Genomic DNA, 24,615 nt, shown 5'->3' with positions numbered 1-24,615 from the left:
TGTAAATATTTGAAATTTGCATGATTTTATTGAAGTAATGATATTTGTGAAACATATTTTGCAACATAACACGTTTTAGAAGATATTTTATTTGCAGAATTTAGATGGATTCCGAGGACTCCAATTAAAAGATGGACTCCATAGAACTTTAGATGAGTTATATATTTTTTATATATTTTATTAAATAAAGTTTTATAAAAAAATAGTATTTAAAAAATTATAATAATTTTAATATAATCTATAATTTTATTGATTAATTTCATTACATAATAATATAATATATTTTTTTAATTTGTCATTCGTTTACATTAGATATCAATTTTAATATGATTTGATTTTAAGAATATGAGATATTATCAATATTTTTATATATTACGAATTAGTAGATTATTTTTTATTTAAAAAATATACTAAAAATATAAAATTATTATTTTTAATTATTTTCCGCATCCAAGTGGGAATCCTCGTTCCGGCGGAGATCGGTAATAAAAAGAATTCATGTTTCAGATTCAAGGTGTGTTCGAGAATCAGGAGCGGGGATAGTAATCCCCGACCCCAAAGAGACCCGATGCATATCGCTGCAAACAATTTTAAATATTTTTGTTATAATGATATAGTTTTGATATTTTTTATTAACTAAGATTATATAGCTTTCATAAATATCTAATCTCAAAATTTTCGGGATAAGTTAAAATCAAATTAAACGATAAAAAGTAAGCTCTCATCACTAAATTTATCTAATATCGCTCTAATAGTACGTATAAAAAGAAAAAAAAAGTAAGACAATTAAGTAAAAAGTTAAAATAATTTGTTGTATTCAAAAGTTATTTATGTATAAATGCAAATTAATATTTTAATATATATGGAGGTCCATACCTCACCGGGCTTTTACGCTAATTTATAAATTAAATCTTATCAGCAGTTATATGAAATTCGAATTATATGAGATTGTATGGACATAAAAACAGTTTTCGTATGCACAAAAGAATATTGATGTACTGGAGGTCTGGAGACTGGAGCTATGGAAGCAGGTCATGTAGTTGATTTGGGCCCTTTATTTATATTTTTATCTATTGGATTCACGCAGCAAATCCATAATCGTTTTTTCTTTTGTCTGGATCTTGGGCCTCAGATAAAACTACTTGGGCTGAGTTAACATTTTCGCAAAGTAGTAGTTAGCATTCATCTTAAAAATCCTTGCGATTCAAGGATTCGTGACAGAACTAGACGTAGTAGTTAATAGGTAATAAATCCTAGTTCGTAATTTGAATTTTAAAGTAGTATTCGAATTTGCTCGTTTTGTATATAAATATGAATTATATTCGTTATTAACTAGTCGAATCTGGATTACTCGGATTCGCTTTCAACTTACATGATATTTATAATATCCGAACAAACTCTCAATCATCTCGATCATCTGGGGATATCATATCAGTTTACCACAAGCTAAACGCAATCAAATAATTCAACACATACATATGCAGGCAAAATTATTTGAGCAATGCTAGAGGTACAAAAAATTGTACAAAAAATTGTTACAAAATGACGTGTGATGGCTGATGTGGCAGTATGAAACGATTTTATTGGTGTTTTTGATGTAAATGCAGGGGGTCCATTTTCATATACCCAATAAAACCCTTACATGGGACATTTTGTAACTTTTTTGGGAACAAATTTGGTACCCTAGCATTTTCCAAATTATTTAAGTAGCAGATGTGGAGTAAGTATGTTACAAACTCTCTCTCGAAATAAGTTTCATTACGTGAATGTTTCCATCAAATCCACAAACTTGAGAATTATAAACATCTAGAACACTAATCTGACTTGAGAAATACTGTGCCATGATTAATTAATGATCAAAATTTAATCCTAGCAGAATCAGGCTTACAGTGTTAAGAAAACCATGAATTAAACATATATAAGCATCTTTAATCAGAATGCTATTTCATCTCACACTGCAAATTCTCTCAATCCAACTCACTTATCACTATCAATATTGTTTTACACATTCGTAGCAAGTATATCAGGATTACACAACCATATAGAATTATTATGATGATAATGATATATACCATAAGAATAGGAATGTTTACTTTCACTTGATGACTTGAAGTCTTCATCACATATATACAACTCATCATTAACTTCTTTTTTAATACTTGAACACACGCATCACACTTAAATAGCAAAGATGAAGGCATCACACTACTGTTCGGCTCTTTAGAGCTCCAGCACCAGATCTGCAATGGAAACAAATAAAGTGTAAAATATACGTGTACTTTTACATGCATGTGTGCTCGAGTAGATATTTAACATATTGTTCCTCGAAGATTAAGCTCCAGTTCAATTTAACTGATGATAAATGTACACAGAAGCTAATGGTACTTACAGTCTGCGTCTGTTTTAATCCAGTGTTCTCTAATTCTGGTCGAGTGGCTTTTATGAAGACTGTCATTTTTAATGTTCATTGTGGTTACTTTTTCTTTCAAAATGATCATCTCTGGAAAATTGTCATTGCTTTTCTCGAGGACTGTCACACCTGTGTCTTGATGTTTGATTATGTCCTTGTTACCGGGTGACTTGCTCAATTTCTTCTCAGCAATCGATCTTTCTGGGTGAATTTTTTTGCTCAACAGTCGGAGGGCCTGCGCATGCATGCACAGATGGAAACTTGAAATTTAGTTTGTCATTAGTCTTATTTTTTCGAAAATTCAGCATATGTAAGATTGCTAAAATTACTGATTGAAGTTGATGATATAATGCTTAAATATAATATGACGCGACCAACCTTTGGGAACTTCCTCTTGGTTGAACAAGTGGTAGTAGCTTGGTCACTGGCAGAAGCTTTGCTGCTCCTTGAGCTTAATTGAATCTTTTTAAGAATCTTTTTCATGAATTTCATAGCACCTTTTCCTTTAAATGGCATTCCAACTTCTTCTTGTTCCTCAAGTGATCCCTTTTCTCTCTTCATCTCCTCACCAGTTTCTAGACATTCTGTTGAAGAATTAAATAGGTATTCTTGAAGTGGGCATATTACCATATTTTTGTTCTCTTCGACATCATTCCCATCAATTTGATAATTACTGAGAGTGATGGTGCTAACAAAACTGCTCCTTTTTGACGAGTCATAATCCACATCATCTGCCCATTCAGCTTCAAGAAACTTCTCTAGCTTGTCGTTCATGATCTTTAACTCAGTCTCGGTGACTTCAATTTCTTTTTCATTTGCATTTTGATAAGAAATAGCAAACTTTGGCGTTGCAGGTTCTGCAACTCTAGATTCTGAACCAAGCGTTCCAACTGTTAAAAAACCATGGAAAAAGTCGGCTTCTTCATCATTGACTTCTTCCCCTTTTATGGCTGTGAGGCCTGCAGAATACTTTGAACATTCCCTTTTTGACTGCTTTGAGTGTTCAGAGGTGTATCCATGTCCCAAGGGGCATAGCTGCTTGCCAAACGACGGTTGTATAGAGGGTTGTATAGAGAGACAAGCGCAGGAGTACCCTGAAAATAAAATTGTTAATTTACAACACCTGCAGATACTCTTTCACCATTATACAGTTTAAAAATTCATTATCTCAAGGGGAGGAAAAGCTCTATAAATGAAGTACTGCGTGATAAGGTCATTTGTATGGTGGACACATACCAATTGAGAACGTTTTCCTTGGTTCAATGCTATCTTGCCTTAATTTTCGGTTCATCCAACCTAATAACTGCAACAAAAAGAATAAATTTAATAAATTTTCATTATATAAACTAAACTAAATTTTATATAGTTCTGCCTCACCTTCATTTTGGCCCGGTGCAGAGTAGTTGATGATAAACAGTTTAGCTGGGAAAGATGTAGTGCGCGGATGATTTATAAGAGGGACATAGGGTTTGAAGGACAGAAACAAATTGGAGGATCTTTCCTGTGGATTTTCAATGATAAGAAACCATGGGCTTCTAAAAGTCTTTGATAGAGCTAAGCAGAACGATCCAAAGAGAAGATTACCATGTTGTCGTCTGTTCTTTGTCAGAATTGTGTCATGAGAACAAGTTGATTAGTCAGTTAAGACCCACATGTTCAGGATATTACTACTCCCATGCACATGCTTTCTTGAAGTTGGTTACACATTCATAGCTAGTAACGTTTCGATTGACACAATTGGTATAAGTGGATTGTAATTTGTCTATGCATCCAAGTTATGTAGCTATTTGCATAGCGCATTAGTACTTCTTCTTCTGCATATTATCAGATATGAATTCAGGTATGATGAGTACTAATGCGCATTTAGTAAATTAATAATATCAGATGGCATGCATTACTGCTATGATGAAAACTAAATTTACCAAAGGCAACTTCTGAAAATCAACAATATACAATAGTTTCACCATTTTACATTCTTAAATTTTAGTCAGCTTCTGTAAGAGATGATAGGTAATCGAAGATGCTTATAGAGCTTTATGATGAGGCTCGTACTTGGTAATGGTGATTGGTAAACAGTCAAGGAACGGTGTCAGGATATATTTAGGATAATTTAATAATGAAACAAACTTCAGTCTCAGGGCACAAAAGGAAATCAACCAAGCTGTCTAATTACCTTTTTGTATTTATTTTCCTTTCACCATAATTATATGTCTATGAGCTTAATCTCTTGCAAATCAAAGTGTAATGACTGTTGAAGATCTCTCTAATGTCCTAAAGGCTAAAGCATTAAGATGTGGTATCGGGGTTGACTGTAGCCACTCTGATCGGTGATCCTTAAATTTTTGGTGGTTCGTTACTTTGACAGCAGGTACATTTAGATGATCCTTAAAGGTTTGTGTTTCATTCATTGCTCCTTAGACGCTATTCGTGGCTCTTGAAAGGCTTATTGTGGCGGTCCACTCCTGGGAGTGACGGGAGGTTTTAGTAGAGCTGTTCATAACAAAAAGATTACCTGAACCTTCTGGACAGTGTGATTCTGATGACCTCGTTTGGTTCTTGCTTTTGGTTTGACGACAATGTCATTACTTAAATTGCGGTACTAGTGATGCACACCTGGGCATAAACTTTTTATCTAAATGAATTGCAACGTTTTCTACTTTGTAGATGAGAGCGCCACCCATATCATTGAGTCATAGAATTGTGAATGCTATCGGTACTTCAGATGCAAAACAACAAGTTAAGTTGGTTGATAAGTTCAGTCACTCATTTCTTCTGTTAGGTTAGTCGCAAATATACTGAATGACAGCCACTCAATTGTTAACACTGTATATGATTTTGTAGTCCAACAGTGCTAAGTGTCCCTATAATAGATCATTTGAAGAGAACACTGGAAGCTGCTAGTGATCAAATCGCCCAGCATCAACTGTCATCAGGTTTGATGGCTTCACTCAAATTATCAGGACTCTGTAAAGCTTCAACCGTAATTCGTCTGTCAAAAAAAGAATGGACCAACATGCAAAAGTTGATTGCAATTTCATGTTAAATGTACGTCTCAATCATTGCAAGTTTCTGAAGAGCATATGTTAAATGTACATGCATCAATTATTATATTTCCTTTTCCTTGCAATTGACAAAAGCAATACCATCTCATTTTCTATGTGCAAAAATGAATACAGTTAGAACTGTGCACCGTGGGGAACCTCATTTTTAGCTAAGTGAACATAAGCTACAAAACAATACAGTTACCTTTTCTGGTCGAAAAGCCAAAAGAGGTTCAGTACTTAACCTACTCCTAAATTCTTAATCTTGATCAATTTGTCGGCAATGCTCAAATGCAAAAAAAAATCCTTCTGGCCGCCTAGTAGTCGTCACACTGTGGGCACATGACATGTATTTTGGGTATAATTCTAAGGTTTCTGGCCCTCTGGGTATTGATTAGTGTCACGAAATTAGAACATAATTTATTTGTCGAGGATAATAATTTAATTTTTTAAAATTTTACGATTGATGCTTTCTGCCAAGGCCCGTTCTGGATAGGCCAAGCGGCCTGTTCAAAGTGCAGGGGATGCCAAATAAGGGTACCGGAGTGCAGGGATGCGCAAATGAAATGTTGAAGTGGCAAAAATTGTAAAGCAGTTGAAGTTCCACAGAGCTGCCCGCTTCTACTGCAGGTTGTATCTGCTTATTTGACGACTTGGGATATTTCTATATTTTGGAATCAATTCATTTGTATATACTCGTACAATGCAACTGTATCCTTGCTTCTGATATTAATAGTAATCAGCGCAAAAAAAATAGCATGCTCCCATCAGATACATCAGAGTCAGTCTGTGTACCAGGTGAAGTAAGTCTTTAGTGATTCTAAGTAGATTGTTGTGACATTAGTTTCGATGTACTGTTAGTGTAATTTCACAAAACAACCAATTTGATAATATAGGTGTAATAGTACAAGAGAACAATGACAATCATATGCTACAATATTAAAAACAATACTGTGGTCTGATAAGAGGAGTATTTTTCTCTTCTCTAAGTTAATACAATAGTGTTGTGATCTTTATCTTGATCAAGTGGCAAAGGTGGAAGCTAAGCTCCTCATTGGTATTATCTGAATCTGCCTTCTTTAATTGGAGGATAAGGTAATAATGAATCAAGGGCAGATATAAACAATGGCTACCCTATAACAGCAGTCAGCAGCCACCTAATAAGGTTCCTTTCATGTCAATAGTTGTACTTACCACGGGCTCAAGTGGTGATTGTAAGAACAAATAGAAGATTTAAAGAAAATGCAGACACAGAAGTAAATCAAAATGGACCCTCTTTTAGATATTTGGCAGAATGATTTTATGAGAGTAGAGATTACAGTTAACAAAGTGTTATCTGTAGTTGATTAGGCCTCCATTAGGATACTAATGGCAATAATTCACGGTGTTTGTGTTATCGAAATTCCTTTCATCTCTGATTCCCCTTTAGCCTTAAAATTCACGAGATAATAAAATTTCACATACAAAATTTCCTGTCTGTTTATGTCAAACTCTATTAAACTGGTACATGTGCCTGAGGTCATTTCACTCCATGAATCCTTTATCTGTTACTGGAAAGTTATGACATTATAAATATACAAATCAAAATTAACTTTTAAATTTATTTATGAAATATAGTTTAATTAATATCCGAAACAGCAAAATTTAGTGTTGATGGCGTTTAATAGATGAACAACCATTTTTCAAGTTTATCAAACTACCCCTGAATCCGGCTCTCACATGTGTTCTTAAAAATTATTGCCTAAGATGTGTGCAAGATCAAAATTTTAAAGCACACAACTTGGGAATTATAGTCACTACTACTCCACTGCAAGGGGCATATATATTAGAATTAGAAACCATCCAAGATTCTGGTATATGCCTTACAAAACTGGTTAAGTTAAATTTGTTCAGGGTGCATGTGTATGTTAGGCATATACTTAAGTTGATGCAACAGCTGTGTAGTATTAGGAAGAAAAAAATGACTTCTTTTTAATCACTTCAGGAGCTGGACTTAACAGTGACTTTTTTAATTTGCAGCAAACCAGTGAATGTTAGTAATTGTTATGTGATGATCTTATTTACTCGGTACAGTCGTACGGACTATTAAATAAGTCATTTCTGCATGTTACAGTTATCTCCTGCATGCTTCTTATGCATCAAAAAGTCATGAGCCTTGTGTTCTCCCTCTGTCTGTTCATGTTTTCGCAGATTGTGAGAGTTCTTTTTATCAAAAGAGAAAACAAAGCAAGTTAAGATTTTTCTGAAGGATGGGATACTGTTAAAGATATTATGTGATCTTGGTAAGTCACCTTCCAAACAACTTAAGTGGTGTTAGAAGAATTGGTTACGTAACCTGGTATATAAGTTGGGAGGTCTCATGTTCGAATAATAATTGAAGATATTGATATTGTACAATGGAGGGACCAAAATGGGAGGAGATGTTACTTGTATTATATAATATGGCCTCAAAATGAGACCATATCCCCACCTAGTAATTAAAGCTCCTACTAATTAAAAGCCCAAAAAGAGATGAATATGATCCACTCTTCAATCCAAAAATGGGATCTCGAGTAAGGGGGATCTTCGATCCATTAATGGGCTCTCCAGCGAGGGGAATGTTAAAGATAATATTCTGCAACTCATATGTACTGGGCTTACAGACTAGAGCTTGGCTTCAACCTATAGCAAGATTGGACTTTTCATCGTTGCTTCCTTGGTTGGACTTGCTTCTTGTGGAGTTATACTATCTGTTGTATCAACTGCACTGCATCTGATGTAATGCATTTCAAGACGGGTTATCTTACACTATCTTTGGCTAAGTCTATGTTTGCCGGTCCACTAACCAGAAAGACTATGGGATGTATCATTGCACTTTGCACCCCTCAAATTATTCGGGGGTTGTTGCTTCAGGGTTAATATGGGGCGATGGGATATGGACAATAGCCCATCCACAATTCTCTTCATTTCTCATAAAGGACATTTCTCATGCAAAATTCTTATTCTTATTTATCCGAATATAAGTAAATGAAGTATCTACGAGAAATACAAAGACGAATATAAGTAATTGAAGTAGGTCATATATTGACCAGAAATACAAAGACGAATATAAGGAAATGAAATAGCTCATGCGTTTGCGAAAAATGCAAAGAATTTTAGTATACGAAATGTCGGATGGAGACATATCCTGAATTCATATTTGAAGCCCTTAGAAATGACTTGATCAAGCTGAAACATCTGTAATAACTAGAAATAAACTATGAGGAAATCAACAAGTGAGCTTGCTAATTTAATAAGCCGATCGCTAATAACCGCTTCTAACAAATCATTTCCAACTCGTACTTGGACTCCTCAACTCGAACTCACTCTCCACCAACTCGGTTGTCGTGACTCACTCACCTCCTCACTCGTCGCCCGAGTCATCGACCCGTTTCTCCTCACTCACCATTCTCTCGCTCATGGTTTCTTCAATTGGGCTTCTCAACAACCCGGGTTTTCTCATTCCTCACTTTCGTATCAATCTCTTCTTAAATCTCTCTCAATTTCCCGCCAATTCAATGATCTTGATAAGGTTTTTAGTTATGCGAAGTCGAGAAATATCGAGCTGGAACCGTGTGTTTATGGGTCGATCATGCACTCGTATATCGTATCGAAAAAGACCCGGAAAGCGTTTTTGATGTTTAAGGAGTCGGGGTGTGGGATTGGGGTGGAGATATGTAATTTGTTGCTTGCTGCATTGGCGTCTGATGGGAATGTTGGGGATGCACGGAAGGTGTTTGATGAAATGATTGTGAGAGGTATTGAGTTTAGTACACTTGGGGTTGGGGTGTTTTTGTGGAGGTTTTGTAGGAATGGGGAGTTGAGTGAGGTTTTGAGGTTGTTGGATGAGGTTAGGAGGAGTGGTTTTGGTTCGGGTTTTAATGGGTCGGTTTTGGCGGTTTTGGTTGTTCATGGGTTTTGTTTGGAGTGTAGGGTGGAAGAGGCGGTTTATGTGCTTGATGAATTGAGGGGGAGAGATTGTAAGCCCGATTTTATGGCGTATAGAATTGTTGCTGAAACGCTGAAGAAGGTTACGGGAAATGTGGTTGAAGTGGAAAGGGTGTTGAAGAGGAAGAGGAAGTTCGGGGTGGCACCGAGGTCTAAGGATTATAAAGAGTTTATATATGCTTTGATTTCGGAGAGAATGATATGTGAAGCAAGGGATTTGGGTGAAATTATTGTTAGTGGTAATTTTCCTGTTGAGGAAGATGTTCTTAATGCTTTGATTGGATCAGTGTCGAGTATTGATCCTGGTTGTGCAATATACTTCTTGAATTTTTTGCTGGAAAAGGAAAGGTTACCGGCTATTCTTACTATGAGCAACTTGAGCAGGAGTTTGTGCAAACATGGGAAAATTGACGAGTTGCTAGAAGTTTTTAAGGTATTGTCTGCCAAAGAGTACTTTGTAGATTCTGAAACCTACAACTTGAAAGTATCATTTATGTGCAAGGCTGGAAGAGTAAGAGAAGCTTATCAGGTTCTCCAAGAAATGAAAAAGAAAGGTCTGTCTCCTGATGTGTCATTATATAATTCACTGATGGAAGCTTGTTGCCGAGAAGATCTCATTCGTCCTGCAAAACGATTGTGGGATGAGATGTTTGCTAATGGTTGTGAGGGCAACTTAAAAACATACAACATCCTTATTGGAAAATTTTCAAAGATAGGTCAGGCAGAAGAAGCTCACCGGATTTTTCACAAAATGCAGGATAAAGGGGTGAAACCTGATACCACAACATATCTATCACTCCTTGAAGGGCTTTGTGAAGAGAAAGAGATAAAGACCGCTCTTGAGATCTTCATAGAGTCCATTAATCGTGATGCAACACTTGCATGGAACGTACTGAATTCGTTCATACTATTCCTATGTAAAGAAGGTACTGTTGAAAAACACAAGAAAACTTTGTTGTTGATACAATTTACACTAGGTACTCATATATTTCTTCTTGCAGGTTATTTTTCGGATGCTTGTAAATTGCTCTGTGGTTGGTACAATGATGTAAAACATGCCAACTCCCATGCAATGATGCTCAAGTGTATGGCCGATGCTGGGGAGCTTGCTCTGGCCATTGAACACATGAAGTGGGCTTCTGATAACTCGCCTTCAGTTCTTCATGCTGTAATAGCTGAACTTTTGGCTTCACTTTCCTCATCAACAAAACCAGATCTCCTCAGACAGATTATTCAATCAGTGCAGAGAAGAAACTTGTGATCTTCTGGTGCATATAATACATGCAAAACAGATGTTCCAAAGGATCCTAGAGGTGATTGTATTTTGCTTGCTTCTTCTTTAGAAAAGTGAAACACATATTAGGTGAATTTATTCATGTTTCCTATCATCCCATTCTCTTTGATTGACTAAAGAGATTAGGGAACAAGAACAATATATACTAATTGCCTGTTCTTCGAAAAACTATTTTGTTGAAGAATACACTAAACTCCTGTTTTGAAGATTAAAGTTTCCAACAGAAAATTTTGAGGTATAGCAAAAAAGTCGGGATATGAAAGCAATGTAATGTACCACTTAACGCGCTAAAAGATAAAATCAAACAATGTCAGTAAATAAGTGGCCAAAAGTTTTAAGATGTCGTATATGGCTCTCCTGTCTTAAATTCCTGATGGATTATGAAGGCAGAAAATTTACCTGGTCTGTATGTATATTTTAGTGAATGCAGGAGTTGTTTGGTTTGGCAGGTTTGCTATGTAACTGTTAGAGTAATAATGTATGTATTCGTTCTGCCGCAAGATCTGTGATTCTTAGGAATTCATACACCTTTGTCTAGCAACAATTAGCAACACAACAGCACATCAAGCTGCTGGAGGCTGATTCGGGATGAAACCTGAATTAAAAATTCAAGTACAATAAAGTGCAAGAGAAAACCCAAACCCTGAAATCACTTGGTTATGCATCAAAAACTACAGAACTTTTCCAAAGTTTGTTGAAGCTTCAAAGGGGAAACAGTTCTTATCAGATGTTATTATAAATATACGGTTTTTCTGCCCTCGGATACAATAATAAACACACACGAAAATTTATAAATTTAGTGCATCTTAAATAGTTCATTTTTTATAATAGTAGTCAACCCCTGCATTCACACAAACTCTACCAATCAAATTGACATAAAATTATAAACTTTCATGTTTATCACATGCCCATGAGCACATATAGAAAAACCGATATATATATATATATATATTACAAAATGTAGACTCTAATGATATATTGTTGCGAAGTTTTGCAAATTTTTGGGATTTGTGGTTGTGAAGAGAATATTATACAACATTAAAAAGAGTTAATTCCCGAATTTTTAATTACTCCAGCGTTCACTTGCTTGAAGCATGCATTCAACATCTAGACTTGCTGAACTGGTAAATAACAGTTACCCACCAAGGTTTTCACAAGTACAACCAACATGTTCTTCCAAAAGAAAAATTTGATAAAGTCTTAAACAAATGAAAATTACTCATTCAAGTCGAACACAAAAATGTAACAAACATATCTTAACTTTGCCTTGAGAAATATTGTGTCTTGTAGAAAATCTAGATAAAAAATTCAACAAGTCAACAGATATGGAGAAACCATAAATTATTGACAGAAGCATCTTAATTCATTCTCTGAGCAGCTTCCTTGGCGAGGATCCTCTCCTTCGCCCTAGTTTTGGCTTGTGATTTCGAACCCATAATACCTCCTCCCCATTTCTTACGGTTCTCTTCAAACTTGTCATTAAAGTTTGCCTGCAGTAGCAGAAAAAAGATTATTTACTTTTATCTACATCATTAAACCTAACATTGCACCTAATATAAGAAAAAACTCCTTTCTTCAATGAAAATTCAATTCATTACACACCTTGATGGCTTCCAAGATTTTGCTGAACTCCATTTTATCTTCATTTTTCACAGTGGTCAGGCACAATACAGATGCAGTTTTCTTGTGCACAATCTGAAAACAATAAGCAAGAAAATTTAGATCTAAAACTTTTTAGCAACAAACCATTCTAAGATAGGTGATCAAAATTGCCACAGGACACTTACAGTGCCTAATCGTGCTTTGCCCTTGACGATGCAGTATGGAATTTCCATCTTTCTGCATAGTGCAGGAAGCCAGACAACCAATTCAATCGGATCAACATCATGAGCAATGACTACCAATTGTGCTTTATTCTGCAAAAACATAGAAACAACTATCAGAATGAAAATATCTCAATGCAGGTATAAATAAAAGGCAAGCAGCAAAAGTGTGGAAGTAAAACCTGCTCTATAAGGTAGGTGACATGGTTCAGACCATACTTGACGACGATAGGCTTCTTGGACTCGATAATCTTCCCTTCAGTCTCAGCCTGAGCTTTTTTCAAAAGGCGCTCTTTCTTTGCTGCCTTATCTTCTGGCCTATACTTCAGAAGCATCTTGAACAAGTTCGTTGCTGCATTTTAACAACAGTCATAAATCTATACATCAAGCATACTCAGTAACCTTCTAGTTTCTCTATACCAAACTATCTCTCAACTGACCAACAAAATTACATACTAGATAAGCTCCCCTTAAGTCTACCAAGTTCACACTTACAATGATTGCTTCATGCCTGCATCTATAACTACCCTGCTCAAACAAGATTCAATGGGATCCTCTTCACTCTATCCTTTATTACATGCATTTTTAATCGTACTCAGAGATTCTTCACATATCAATTGTGTGCCAATTACTTGTGTTCATCCTGAGTTAAAAACATTCTATAAACAGGAAAATAAGCTTAGCATTTCATAAATATCGCAAACCAAAATAAATGGCATTCACCTGAAAAACAACTAGCATAAGCCTATAAATTGCAGATTAAATCATGAACATACAACATTAACACACTAACAAATTTACATACCCAACTACATTTGCAATTAAACAATACACAATCCGACTAGAACATACACAAATTAGCCACTAGCATGTCTCAGCAAAAAACAAACAAACAATTACAATGTACATTTGAAAACTAACCGAGGTTCTTATCGAGAGTCTTAGTGAACTGATTCAATGCCGGCGGAACCTTCAATCGCTGCTTCAGAATCATCCTCTTCCTCTGAATCTGAACAACCTTTGGCCACCTAACAAACCTATGCATATCCCTCTTAGGCGGAATAGCACCTCCAATCCCGAACTGCTTAGGGCGCTTCTCGAATAACGGATTCATCACCTTATCCTAAAATCACAATCCCCAATAACATCACTTCACCAAATTCACACAAACATTTATTTAAATTTACACATTTTTATAAATTCACACATTTATTTAAATCTACAAATAATTATAAAAATATATAATTATCATACCGTCTTCTTTTTGGCAGCTACTGGAAGCTTCACACCTTTCTTAGGAGCCTAAAAAATCAAACAAATAATTAATTAAAAAAACAATACACACAGAATTGACATATACGCACATAGATGTGTAACAAAAATGAAGATTAAACATAAAATATGTGAATAAAAAGCAAAAGATTGAAGAAATTGAAATATAAATAAAGATGATGATAGATACAAATATAGATACAAGTAAGGAGAGGCATACCATTGAAGAAGATGAGTGGTTTGAGGTCTGAAATTAGGGTTTTACAACGGCGGGGACAATAAAGAGATATATAACCCTGGTGTAGCAATACATTTATACGCTATATAGATAGTGGGCCTTGTGTAGCCCAACTGCGCATTTTGCTAATATCTTTAGCCCATTCTTAGTTTGTTTTTCTTAGATGGGCCATTTTGCATTACGTTTTTTTTCCAAATCTATAGGAATCGAACCTATAACAACTATTTGCAAACTAAACATATCAACCACTTGACACTTTTGGTTAAAATTTTATAATATTAAATATTGAGTTATAACTTATTTATTTACACGAGGTGTCTTGCCTTATATTAAATTTTATATTTATTTTAATATTTATATAAAACATAATGATTTGAGACTTGATTGAATAACTCAATCCGATATGCTAACTTTACGCTTATAACAAACATATGACTTCAATCAATTGACCTAGAAGCTCATTTGGTTAAATTTTGATAAAATCAAGTATTGAGTTACATACTTCTTTCTTTATTTTGGGTGACTAAACCTATATAATTCAATATTTATATATAATAAAATTATTCTAAGGCTTGGGTAATTAGCTGATTACAATATAATAACTTTACACTCATGCGCAACAATGATATTATAATTTTTTTTAATTTATACATTCAATAAAAAACTTCTTGTTGATAATATATTATTATATTTACTTGTTGATAATATCTTACCATATAATAATAATTTATTAATTATCGAAAATCGGATAATTAACTCACACCAAGATACTAACTTTATACTCGTGTAACAACTAAGGGTATAATCAATCCGAGTCGAGTCGAAAACTGTCAGGCTCGTACTAGATTAAAAATGTTCGAGTTCGAGCATGAACTCGAGTTCGAGCATGAACTCGGGTTCAACCGAACTTTAAATTTCAAACTCGAAATTCAGGTCGTAAAAAGTTCGATAAATTAATATTTTGCGCCCTTTTTGAATAAATATGGAAAAATATTATTGGCTTGTAAAATTGAACTTGTGACACCTATATTCAAACATATGACTTCAATCAATTGAGCTAAAAGCTCATTTGATTATATTTTGATAACATCAAGTACCGAGTTATATATTTGTTTCTTTATATTGAATGACCAAACCTATATAATCCAATATTGATATATAATAAAATTATTCTAAAACTTGTAATTAGTTCACTACAATATACTAACTTTATACTCATGTACAACCACGTGATTTTAATTATTATTTTTTATTTATAAAAAATTTACAAATATTAAATAAATAACTTATTGATATTATGTTACCATATTAACTTATTGATGATATATTACCATTTAATAATAGTTTATTAAATATTGAGACTTGGTTAATTAACTCACTTCGAAATACCAACTTTACAACAACTAAAGGTATAATCAAGCCGAGCCGAGTCGAAAACTTTCAGACTTGAACTCGATTAAAAATGTCTGGGCTCAAGCACGAGCTCGGTTTCACCCGAATCTTAAATCAAACATGAAACTCGGGTTGTAATTAGTCCGGTAGCCTCAAGTTCGGCTCAAAAATTTGAATCAATTTCACCAAATATTGACTAAAACTCAAAATATGATAGGTTATGCTCGAATTCGATTCTAATAAATATATAAAATATTAATAAAATATTAAATATTTAGATAAAAGTATATTTCTATTAAAAAATAATATCGGTTCGATAAGACTCGTGAACCTTATGAGCCGAGTAATTTGAAGTTCGAGTTCGACCGTGCAATTTTTTTTTACTATTTTGCCCCCATATTTTGATAAACATGACACCTAAACATTATAATATTTTTGGTATCTCCAGTTGAAAAAATCATTAATACTTGATAGAAAACCATTATTTTTAATGGTAAGAGTGCACTCTAAAATTTACATTCGCGACACAATATAAATTTAAGTATGTTCGTCGTTATAGTAGTTCTTCTAACATGAATCACACAATATGGTATGAAACAACACGCAAATATCGTAAAAGTACACAAAAAATAGCAGTTTTTATAAATAAAGCTAGCCCGTGCCTTTCACGGGTAATAAAGCTAGTTTCATTATTTTAAAAATGCAAATAATTAAGAAGAACTTTTGAGTAGGGTCGAGCGTGAGTCAGTTTGATTCGGTTTTGATCAAAAATCAAATCGTAACCAAAATTATTTGGTTTCTAAAATCAAAAACCAAAACCAAACCAAACACAACTGGTGCGATTTCGGTTTTTAATTACGATTTCAGTTTTAAAACCAAACTAAAGTTTCATTTTGCAGAAAGACTAGACTTGTACCAGAATTTGTAAAACCACATTCACAGAGTCAACACATGGTCACACTATGTATAAACAAGTTTAAACATCACATACATTTGTTAATGAACCTAACAACTACAAACACAATTCCATCATCACACAAGGAAGGTGCATGCATATTTATTTAAGACAACGTTAACAGTGATAACAACATGGGAGCAGGGGCGGAACCAGGAATCTAACATAGGGGGACCAAAATAAATAAAAGTAGAAAACATACCGATTTATTTGAGATGTGCACGCCTTTCTTTGATCAAATAAAAAGAATCAATGATCTCCTCGGCAGAAATGGTCTCCGCAATCTCCTTTTCAATATACAATATCAAATAATCCCTAAGAAATTCATCTTCCATTCGATTGCGAAGACTTGTTTTCACAATTTTCATAACAGAAAAAGCTCGTTCAGATGTTGCAGTAGATGCTGGAAGAGTCAAGACATGCCTTAATAGTCTATCAACTAATGGATACATGCCAGCTTTCCCTATGGTTACCAATCCATGACATAAATCACCAAGAGTAGACAGATTCTTCAAATCTGGATGAACCGGAACATCTAACCCATAATGTTGTAGTTCACAATGTAGATGGATTTTTTCATCTCCCAAAAAATCTTCTGGATAAAACTTTTCAGCTAACTTGCAAATGTTCTCTATGTTGAAAGACCTGTAACCATCCCTATGATTTAGTGATGCACTTAAAATGAGAAGCTCCGTCATTTGTTCACTGAATCTATTGTTTAGCTCCTATAATTGTTGATCTATGGCAGCTGTAAAGATTTCTACTCGGTAATGATGTTCCATTGTCACCATTTGCTTTTGTTTTCCTTGTCGACGAAGAGATTTAAGCACATCAAAGTAGGGAGCATTCATATCTGGAATCAAGATAGTATGTCGTTCACAAAATGATCTCACATTTTCTAAGAGACTCTCCCAACCATCACTTCTCAATTTTTGAATCAACATCTTTCTAGTAGAAACCAAATGCATGGCATTTAAAATATCTTGAGACTTTTGTTGTAATGCTCGACAAAGTAAATCAGTAATAGCCATTATCTCCTTAACCACATGTAAAATAAACACAAATTCATAAGACATTAACATTTTAATAGAACTTAAAGCATCACCTCGTTGAGAAAAAGTTATCCCTTGAGCATCAACGTCAATTAAAACCGAGCGAGTAGCACCATACATTCTTATCAAACTACATATAGCAGTGAAATGTGAACTCCATCTAGTATCTCCGGGACGTTGTAATGTTCCAATTTGATTGAGACCTTTACCTGTTTGAATCTCTTCTATTTCCTTTAAATGTTCAATTTCAGCAATTTGATTAGCTTGCAACTCATCATGCCACTTAGAAGAACTAGTAACCGCATTGATAATAAAGACCATATTTTGAAAGAAAGTGTGAATCTGAGGTACTTCTCTTGTTGCAGCCACAAGTGCTAATTGTAATTGATGTTCTAGACAATGAATTTAATATGCATAAGGACAATCTTTAAGATTTTGCTCGGAGTTTCTGTTTATCCCACCAAAAATCAGAGGCTCAACTCCAGTGACTTCAATTGAGGCGGCAGAAGGTTCTTCATCTTCACAAGTAGTTGTTTGCTTCTTCTTGGGTTGAAAATAGGATGTATTCTCTTTTCTCTTACTCATATTTACGGATTAGATGCAAAGGTAGAGTAGATAAAGAGAGATGATATTAGGGATTGTAATTTTGTAACTTGTATGTATAGTGTGTATTGGGGGTTTTGGGACCGGAGCAGAACAACTGAACAAGTATGTTCTGTTTTTAGACTTTAGTTTTAAGCATCTTTTTTTTGTTTCAAATTGTACTATCTTTATCTTATATGTTTATTTATTAATTATTAAGATTAATGAACAAATTCCATGATTTCCATCTAATCAATATTATTTTGAATGAAATAATTAACAAAATCAATAAAATTTTGTATAATCAATTCTCAATTTCAATTTTTTTTTAAATCTAGGGGGACCAAAAATATTTTTGATAGTAAATTTTAAAATTTTATATTAAAATTTTGGGGTTATTCCGCAGTCGACGGGGACCGGGGCTCCCTTCGGTCCCCCTAGTTCCTCCCATGATGGGAGGTCGTTACATTCATATGCAATCAAGTCTGGTAAACATTTATATTAGCAGACTAGCAGAACTCCACCTAATTAGAAAATAGGCTATATTTCGAAGGCAGTGAGACGAAAGTGGTCTCAAGTCTGTTACTTGTTACTGGGCTCAATGGGCTGAGTTTATATTTTAAACATTGGCTCTGATATATAAAAATATTGTAAGGAAATCTATAAATCTAAATTAAGATATTATTATTCATATATATATATATCAATATATATATATAATTAATTTTATTCGGTTCGGTTCAGTTTGTATTCAGTTTAAAAATATTAAAATCAAACCGCAACCATATTATCGGTTCGGTTTTTATTTGGTTTGGTTATTAATTGGTTCGATTTTTAATGGTACGTTTTTGTTCGATTTTGTTCGGTTTCAGTTTTGATTTCGGTTTTTGGTTCGGCTTTGCACATCCCTACTTCCCAGAGTTTGAAAAAGGAGAAAATGAAGAGAAAGGAGTTGCTTGAATTGTGCTCATAAGTTTTTTCGTGAAGCGAAAAAGATCGAGAAAGAAATTTTTTTATAATTTTCTTTAAAAGTTTTCTTTCCTAAAATGGGAAGATATCTTCCACAAAATTTTCAATAATACTTAAAGTGTACTTTCCTGTTCTTTTTTCGTTTTTAACTAAATAGAACACATGATAAACTATTTTTTTTCAATCATTATTATTTTTTGTTTCTCTTTTAATCTCTTTTACTTTGATTTATCCAAAATATCTCAGGAATATAGTATTATTATTATGCCATTTATGAACATCAAATATGAATATTGAACTTGAATTTTAGTAGAATCGAGTAGTGTCGGGACCGTCTCACTAAATATAAAATGTTTAAATTGGTAGTAAGGAAATTGACGATGGAAAGAAACTTTTCTATTATTATTATTTATCACGGGGAAGGAAACAAATTTAGAAAATATGGAGTTAATGCAATTAAGGATTTTGACCGACTTCACCAATGCTTTGGACTTGACTCGAGTGTTAATTAAGCTGGGCTTGTGAGAAAAAATTGAGGAAGGAAACAAATTTGGCAAAGATATAATATGAATTTGATGGAAGTATGTATTTTGGCTTATCGCGAATTTATAATGTTTATATGTTGTCCTCGATTTGCTAGTTGAGAAATTGGTTCGCTTTGGTAGTTGGGGGTAGTAGAGATGCACAAAAACCGGATCGGGCCAGATTCGGGCCGGGCTTTGAAAAATCCGGATTTTTTAAAATCAGGCTGGGTCAGGCTTATTTTAAAATCGGGTCGGATCAGGCCGTATTTCATTCAAAATAACTAGGCCCATTTAGGCCCGCGGATCGGGCAGGGCCGGGCCACCAGATTTTTTTTAAAATAAATTAATATCAATAATATTTATTTTTTTAGTAATAATAAATATTTTTTGCATTTTTTAGATTGTTTTTGCAAGGTTAAGCTTTTATTTATATGTACACACTCTTGAATAGAATTTGGAATAATTTCTTCATGTTATAACTTAGATTAGTTTAGAATTTAAAATTTACATCTCAGTAATTCGATCTTAATATATTCAATTTATGACTTTAAATCAAAATTATATTAGAAATTTAGACCTTTTATTCAAATTTATATTCATCTATAAACTAAATTTGGATAAGACATAATTTCTTCAAAATTTTATTCGAATATTTATTAATAATCATCATAAAAATTGGGCTTTTATAAGACCGAATCGGACCGGACCGGGCTCGGACCGGACCGGGCTTTTATACGGATTGGGCCGGACTTTGGACCAGATCGGGCTTAAATCTGGGTTTTATCGGATCGGGCCGGATTTTTATAAAAAAATATGTGGCCCGTTAAGGCCCGCGGGCCGGACTGAGCTTTTTTCGGATCGGATTTTTACCGGATCGGATCGGACGGGCTTTTCGGATTCAGATTTTTGTGCATCTCTAAGGGGTAAGCGTCACCTCATTGTTGGAGTCGTGCTCTTATCGATCATTGTTCCGGTGAGTTGAAGAACATGTTTAGCTTGTGTTAGATGTCTTATAAATTTAATAAAAAGTAGTGATTACTGATTTAAGATATTATTTTGATATAATAATATATCTTATTATTAAAATTATAATATATTTAAATTACATCTAGAAAAAAGGGAAAAATAAGGGATTGTTGTGACAAATAAAATACAAAATGCATAGTGGGTGCCCAAAAATAAGGCATGTGATGGATATTCTAGTGTTGTAAGGCCCCGTAAAGATAAAAACCCAGTTATTCAAATTACCTTAAATTTTAGCTTCTACCATCATTTTAGAGTATATAATAAGAGCAAATCGAATGCATAGTTATGGTTGATCTTATAGTTATAATATAGGACCAAAATGATAAAAATAATCTACTACAATACATAACTATATGTAGTCATATAAATACATAAATGGATAGTTGGTCTTATATTTAGTATTAAAGATGGTTAGAATTATTCTTATCACATCATTAAATAAATAACTATAAATGAAATGTATGTTGATTTATTTTAGATGAAACTTGGGATAGGGAGAGAGATAAAAATTCACTAAATGTGAAAATATTTGGTTGTAAAATAGAATTAACATTGGAGTTGAAGTACTGTTTTAATACTAAAATATACTTTTTGGTCTCAACTTATAACAACAACTATAGTCGTTTTAGCTTTAGCATTGGACTTGCTTTGGGAGCATCTTCAACGAGGTTAGGTAAATGCAATGGCTATATTTATCGCTATATTGATCGGTTGTAATATAGATAATTAAAACTCTATACAGCTCCAATAATATTTCCTATAAATATTTTTTATATATTTTTTGCTACCAGCTTTTAGAGATTGATCAAAAATAGCCATCAATAAAAGCTTATTTAAATTTTTTGGTAAAGGTTTAATTTTACATAATACGATTAGAGTACATCAATTGTAAAATATTGTGACACGTTTGATATTATTGCTAAAGGGACTCCCCCATTGGAGTGGAGATGCTCTTAGACTCGGTTTTAGACTCCAACCCGATGGCGTCTTGGAAAAGTAAAATGTTGGAGTTGCCCACTAGAAGAATTAGTATAAAATATTAAAAATCTAATATATTATTTATGAATTATAATTAATATAAAATATAAATTAATATTTTTAACATTATTATAAATTATTATATTATTTTATGCAAAAAATTAGAATATAAGTCATTTTTCTACGATTTATAATATTAAAAAAAATCCTGATTAATATCTGATTTATCTTTAAAAAGTATTTGGCCGGTTTGGTTATTGAAATTCAATTAAATTTATGATATAATTTTGAATTGAATATTTTAAATAGGGCTAATTTTATTCTGGGTAATCCCCCATTTGCTGAGTTTTCACTAATCGGTATATAAATCGGTCAGTTCCTCTTGTGTCTAAAATTGGGTTGGGCCGGATTTATGACCAAAAAAAGAATGAGCTTGAGTGGCATGACAAGTTGGGCCTTTAAAAATGAAGGTTAGGTTGAATAAGCCCAATGAATGGATATAATCGGGTTGGAAAGCTAGGGGTGCTGTCTAGGGTTATCTATTAAGGTTTGCTACAGGGCTTCTGTAAGACCCTTAGGTTGGATGAGAATTACGGGTTCTGATTCGCTAGGCAACAAAGTGAAATTGGGACAAAGCATCTCCATGAGGCGACACAGACTAATCACCAGGTGGCGACACTGAGTAGGCACCATGCGGTGACACGGACTAGTCGTCAGGCGACGAATCAGCTTGGGCGCTATGGCAACTCGGGATAGATTTGGTTGGCTGATTTATGTGTAGGCAATAGTGAGTTGGGGGTTAACTTAGAGTCCAAAAATGACTAAAGGTCTAATAAAAAGTATGGGCACATGTGTGGCACGTGGGGCCTGATTTATATATGTGATATATATGTGTATATATGTTGGGATATGCACAAGTGAGTTTTTGAGTAACTACATTGCAGTTGGGGCTCAACGCTTGGTGGGAAAATTCGAATTTGAAAGCATTTGAATTCTGGAACTGCTTGTAACTGCCAACAGTTGGGACTGCTGGCGCCGCTGAGGCTGTGTAGGTTGCTGGGGCCGCGACTAGGCTCTAGTATATATAGATATATGCATTTTCTGTATGTAATTGAAGTATCATTATGTACAAGTTCATATTGTATTCTGCACTTGTACTATATGCTAGGTAGCAGGCAAAGTCTGTAAGCATATCTTGGGGTTGTATCCTTATATTGTTGGTCATTAAAAGGTTGAGCATTCAGACTTGTAAATATGTTGTGTCTTTACATTTGCTTGGTAATTAGACATACTTGCACACACGATTAGATCTTTTTTGTGCGTAGGTTTCATAGTTACATCCGCTATGTTTGGGTTGTTGGGGTTGCTGAGCGACAACCTCTCGAGAAAACTAACTACTTGGGGATTGGGGCGATCGAGTAGGCACGAATTCAGAAAATTAAGAGTGAAAATCTGACCCCGTGACAAGTGGTATCAGAGCTGCGTTGATAGATTTGTGGATTCAAAATCATGTCTGGTTGAAATTCTACAGGTGAAAGGTTGGCAATGCTTGAAGATTTTCTGGGGGTGCCTTTGTCAATGGATGAGATTCCTATAACGAATCAAGTTCGGGTTCTAAGGGAGGGCTTGGATAAATTCAAGATCACGGTTGATGATTTTATGGGGTTATGAAGGAGGGTTATGATGCCTAAATTCAGGCGTTGCGTGATGAACTAGTGTTGGTGAAGCGAGCTGCTGTCGCTGGTTTGTCGAGTGGAAGGGAGGGCCACTCAAAGTTGAAAATTCCGGCCCAAAACCTTATGATGGGGAAAGGGTCGCCAAGGATTTGGAAAATATTTTATGGGACATGGAGCAGTATTTTAGGGCTGCCCATATAGATATTGCGGAGCAAGTCTCAATCACAAGTATGTGCTTGGTTGGTGATGCAAAATTGTGATGGCAGACTCATATTGATAGTGATGTGGGTGTGTACAGTCCAGAGATAACTATGTTTGAGGCATTAACGAAGAAACTTAAGGAGCAATTTCTGCCTCCTAATGCTTCTTGGCTTGCTAGGGAGAGTTTAAGAAATTTCAAACAAATGGTGATTGTTCGAGATTATGTTAAAGAATTCAGTTCTTTGTTGTTAGATATAAAGAACATGTTGGATGAGGACAAGTTGTTCAATTTCTTGGCTGGACTGAGACCTTGGGCACATATAGGATTGAGGCGACAGGCTGTGAGGTACTTGCCAACTACTATCACCGCTGCTGATGTTTGTTTGACTACAAGCAGGCTGGTTCTCATGATGTTGAAAGGATTAAAAAAGTGGCAAGAATCACAAGGGTGAGGACATAAACAAGAAGAATGATAAGAAAAATGCTAATGGTGATGCCAAGGATAATAGGAGTCTCAAAAGGTTGGCGACAAAGGGTGCTTCATATGTGGAGGGCCACATTTTACAAGACAATATCCCAAGAAAGAGAGACTGGATGCTCTTTATGTTGATGAAAGGAATGAGGAAAATAATGATGGAAATGATGAGGTTGAAATGAGGGTGAATCCTATGTGTTTCGTTGCACTAAGGACTGAAAAATCCGTGGAGGGGGATATACTTCTGATGTTAATGCCTTAGTGAATGGGAAGGCAGTCATGGCTATGGTAGACACGGGTGCCACAAACAGTTTGATTGGAATGTAATGTACTGATGAGCTTGGGCTAAAGCTGGAATTAAGTTCAAATCAGATTAAGATGGCTAACGCTGAGGTGCAGAAAATTGGGGGTACTTCGAATGTTGGCTTGACTCTTGGTGATTGGCAAGGTAACTTTATGTTTCATATTGTTGTCTTGGATGATTTTGATTGCATCCTAGATATGGACTTCTTTAAGATGAATAGTAGCGCTATTATGTTGCATTATGGTGGGATTATGATCATGAATGAGGTATGTCCATATTTTGTGAAAGTTGTTCCTATACAGATTGACAAGGGTAAAAAGAAAATGAAGAAGTTGGGGGTTGTTCAGATTTTGGTCGGCGACATGGTTTTTGAAATTGGATCATAAGTTGGCGACTCATTTCTATAAGGTAGTGAACTTGGTAATTTTTTGGTTGGG

At 34.5% G+C, this 24,615-nt stretch overlaps 5 protein-coding genes across 5 annotated transcripts; 1 reads left to right on the top strand and 4 right to left on the bottom strand.

The window, feature by feature from the left end:
* Window positions 1-1,910: 1,910 nt before the first annotated feature.
* Window positions 1,911-3,917, bottom strand: LOC141685370 (protein LAZY 1-like). The gene is made up of 5 exons (XM_074490476.1): window positions 3,788-3,917; window positions 3,647-3,713; window positions 2,789-3,504; window positions 2,390-2,645; window positions 1,911-2,240 (listed from the first exon to the last, which is right to left on the bottom strand). Exons 1-5 carry the CDS (start codon window positions 3,791-3,793, stop codon window positions 2,221-2,223), a joined length of 1,065 nt encoding a protein of 354 aa, XP_074346577.1. The 5' UTR covers window positions 3,794-3,917; the 3' UTR covers window positions 1,911-2,220.
* A 4,646-nt stretch (window positions 3,918-8,563) lies between these two features.
* LOC141682463 (pentatricopeptide repeat-containing protein At5g14080) lies at window positions 8,564-10,931 on the top strand. The gene is made up of 2 exons (XM_074487161.1): window positions 8,564-10,343; window positions 10,419-10,931. The coding sequence occupies exons 1-2, from the start codon at window positions 8,690-8,692 to the stop codon at window positions 10,676-10,678; spliced, it is 1,914 nt and encodes a 637-aa protein (XP_074343262.1). The 5' UTR covers window positions 8,564-8,689; the 3' UTR covers window positions 10,679-10,931.
* A 968-nt stretch (window positions 10,932-11,899) lies between these two features.
* LOC141686622 (large ribosomal subunit protein eL8y) lies at window positions 11,900-14,134 on the bottom strand. Its single transcript, XM_074491655.1, has 7 exons — window positions 14,027-14,134; window positions 13,789-13,836; window positions 13,456-13,657; window positions 12,717-12,886; window positions 12,499-12,627; window positions 12,314-12,406; window positions 11,900-12,201 (listed from the first exon to the last, which is right to left on the bottom strand). Exons 1-7 carry the CDS (start codon window positions 14,027-14,029, stop codon window positions 12,070-12,072), a joined length of 777 nt encoding a protein of 258 aa, XP_074347756.1. The 5' UTR covers window positions 14,030-14,134; the 3' UTR covers window positions 11,900-12,069.
* A 2,463-nt stretch (window positions 14,135-16,597) lies between these two features.
* On the bottom strand, window positions 16,598-17,089 carry LOC141685068 (uncharacterized). Its single transcript, XM_074490191.1, has one exon. It carries the CDS (start codon window positions 17,087-17,089, stop codon window positions 16,598-16,600), a length of 492 nt encoding a protein of 163 aa, XP_074346292.1.
* A 27-nt stretch (window positions 17,090-17,116) lies between these two features.
* Window positions 17,117-17,764, bottom strand: LOC141685067 (uncharacterized). The gene has a single exon (XM_074490190.1). The coding sequence runs from the start codon at window positions 17,762-17,764 to the stop codon at window positions 17,117-17,119; it is 648 nt and encodes a 215-aa protein (XP_074346291.1).
* Between the last annotated feature and the right edge of the window lie 6,851 nt (window positions 17,765-24,615).

Source organism: Apium graveolens, chromosome 9 (assembly GCF_009905375.1).
Source record: "Apium graveolens cultivar Ventura chromosome 9, ASM990537v1, whole genome shotgun sequence".
NCBI lineage: Eukaryota > Viridiplantae > Streptophyta > Magnoliopsida > Apiales > Apiaceae > Apium > Apium graveolens.
This window is presented reverse-complemented; position numbering and strand designations above follow the sequence as displayed.

Excerpts from the sequence above, each read along its gene's own strand:
- LOC141685370 (XM_074490476.1), bottom strand. Across the intron at positions 3,505-3,646 it reads AAGGAAAACGTTCTCAATTG|GGTACTCCTGCGCTTGTCTC; the intron begins GTATGTGTCCAC and ends TTTTATTTTCAG. Across the intron at positions 2,241-2,389 it reads GATTAAAACAGACGCAGACT|ATCTGGTGCTGGAGCTCTAA; the intron begins GTAAGTACCATT and ends TTTCCATTGCAG.
- LOC141682463 (XM_074487161.1), top strand. The coding sequence starts at position 8,690 with ATGAGGAAATCAACAAGTGAGCTTGCTAATTTAATAAGCCGATCGCTA. Across the intron at positions 10,344-10,418 it reads ACTATTCCTATGTAAAGAAG|GTTATTTTTCGGATGCTTGT; the intron begins GTACTGTTGAAA and ends TTCTTCTTGCAG.
- LOC141686622 (XM_074491655.1), bottom strand. Across the intron at positions 12,887-13,455 it reads GACTCTCGATAAGAACCTCG|CAACGAACTTGTTCAAGATG; the intron begins GTTAGTTTTCAA and ends GTTAAAATGCAG. Across the intron at positions 12,407-12,498 it reads GCAAAGCACGATTAGGCACT|ATTGTGCACAAGAAAACTGC; the intron begins GTAAGTGTCCTG and ends TATTGTTTTCAG.
- LOC141685068 (XM_074490191.1), bottom strand. The coding sequence starts at position 17,089 with ATGACGGAGCTTCTCATTTTAAGTGCATCACTAAATCATAGGGATGGT.
- LOC141685067 (XM_074490190.1), bottom strand. The coding sequence starts at position 17,764 with ATGGTCTTTATTATCAATGCGGTTACTAGTTCTTCTAAGTGGCATGAT.